Raw genomic sequence first — 1,627 nt, 5'->3', positions numbered from 1 at the left:
ACATACATATACATACACATACACACACAGTACTATTACAAGACTATCTCATACTTGGTATGTGTTTTATATTAAGCACACTGGGAGGGTGGAACAGATCACTGTATACTTTTCCTTTCTCAAAAAAAAAAACTGAGATGAGTCAGGCATAATGACTCATGCCTGTAAGCTCTGTAATTTGGTAGGCCAAGGTGGGAGGGTCACTTGAACCCAGGAGTTCAACAGCAGCCTGGGTAACATAGGGAGACCTTGTTTCTACAAAAAGAAAAAAATTAACCACGCGCAGTGGCATGTGCCTGTAGTCCCAGTTACTCAAGAGGCTAAAGCGGGAGATCTCTTGAGGCCAGGAGTTTGAGGTTGCAGTAAGCCATGATCACATCACTGCATGCCAGCCTGGGTAACAGAGTAAGAATCTGTGGCTAAAACCAAACAAATAAATAAATAAAAACCAAAACTAAGATGAGTATTCATTTTTTTTAGATAAGAAAAATAAATGTCCAAGAAGGACTATATTTCATTAGCCTTTCAACTTCAAAGACCTTAAAGCATTTACCAAAGAAGTGTAAATATTAAAATCATTGTGTTTTAGAAACTTATAGAAAGACTTAAAAGATTTGCCCACATGGTGTAAGATCCAGAGCACTCTGCTGTGTAGAGGATACTTGACCATGACAGAAGACACGGGCCTTGCTTTTTTAAGATCTTTTTATTACCTTCAAATAAGAAAGATCACTGAAGTAAACACCAATCACACTCTCTTCAACAGCTACAAGTCATACCTGGCTGGCAAGTTCTCGTGTTGGTGATATAATCAGGGCTCTGAAGCCTTTATTTGCAGGTTGTTTCAGCTGCATTAAAATAGGAATGCTAAAAGCTAATGTTTTTCCAGATCCGGTTGGAGCAGAAGCCAGAAGTTCCCGACCCTAAAAAATAGGATATGATTAAATACTACAAAGAAAGTACATAAATTTTTCAGAGCCTGGTCAAATAATGCTACCAGCCCTAGAAAAAAACAAATAAAATTTTACGTAATGAATCCATTCATTCAAGTCATACCTGCTTTCCCAACATCGTCCATTCATGCCACCATCGCCCCAACAAAGTTTCTGAGCATTGCCCTCGAATTCCCTCTGAATGGTTGTAAATAATACAGATAACTAAAACCCAAAGAGAATTCATAACCTAAGTTATATCCATTATTTCAATTTTTCTTTTCCACTTAACTATTGTCAAAATAAAATTATAAAACCAACTTTTTGTCCTGGTATCTGTACTGCTCAATCACTAGGGAAGGTTTTATTAAAAACAGAATGGCTGAAGAAATAAAAAATAGCAATGACCTGAGGGACAGAGTAATTTATAGGAGACAATTTTCAAAAACTCACTGTGATTTTTTTTTTTGATACAGAGTCTCACTCTGACACCCAGGCTGGAGTGCAGTGGCGCGATCTCGGCCCACTGCAACCTCCGCCTCCCAGGTTCAAGCAATTCTTCTGTCTCGGCCTCCCAAGTAGCTGGGACTACAGGCACAAGTCACTGGCCCAGCTAGTTTTTGTATTTTTAGTAGAGACAGGGTTTCACCATATTGGCCAGACTGGTCTTGAACTCCTGACCTCGTGATCTGCCC

The 1,627-nt window shown here is 39.1% G+C and overlaps 1 protein-coding gene across 1 annotated transcript in view; it reads right to left on the bottom strand.

Annotated features, from left to right (window-relative positions):
- DDX52 (DEAD (Asp-Glu-Ala-Asp) box polypeptide 52) overlaps positions 1-1,627 on the bottom strand; it is a 34,555-nt gene that overhangs the window by 19,744 nt on the left and 13,184 nt on the right. Inside the window, exon 5 of the mRNA XM_011990205.1 lies at positions 780-923. Coding sequence (XP_011845595.1) covers positions 780-923 — 144 coding nt within the window. The remainder of the gene's footprint in view (positions 1-779; positions 924-1,627) is intronic.

The sequence above is a fragment of the Mandrillus leucophaeus genome, unplaced genomic scaffold (genome assembly GCF_000951045.1).
Source record: "Mandrillus leucophaeus isolate KB7577 unplaced genomic scaffold, Mleu.le_1.0 Scaffold374, whole genome shotgun sequence".
NCBI classification, from domain to species: Eukaryota; Metazoa; Chordata; class Mammalia; order Primates; family Cercopithecidae; genus Mandrillus; species Mandrillus leucophaeus.
This window is presented reverse-complemented; position numbering and strand designations above follow the sequence as displayed.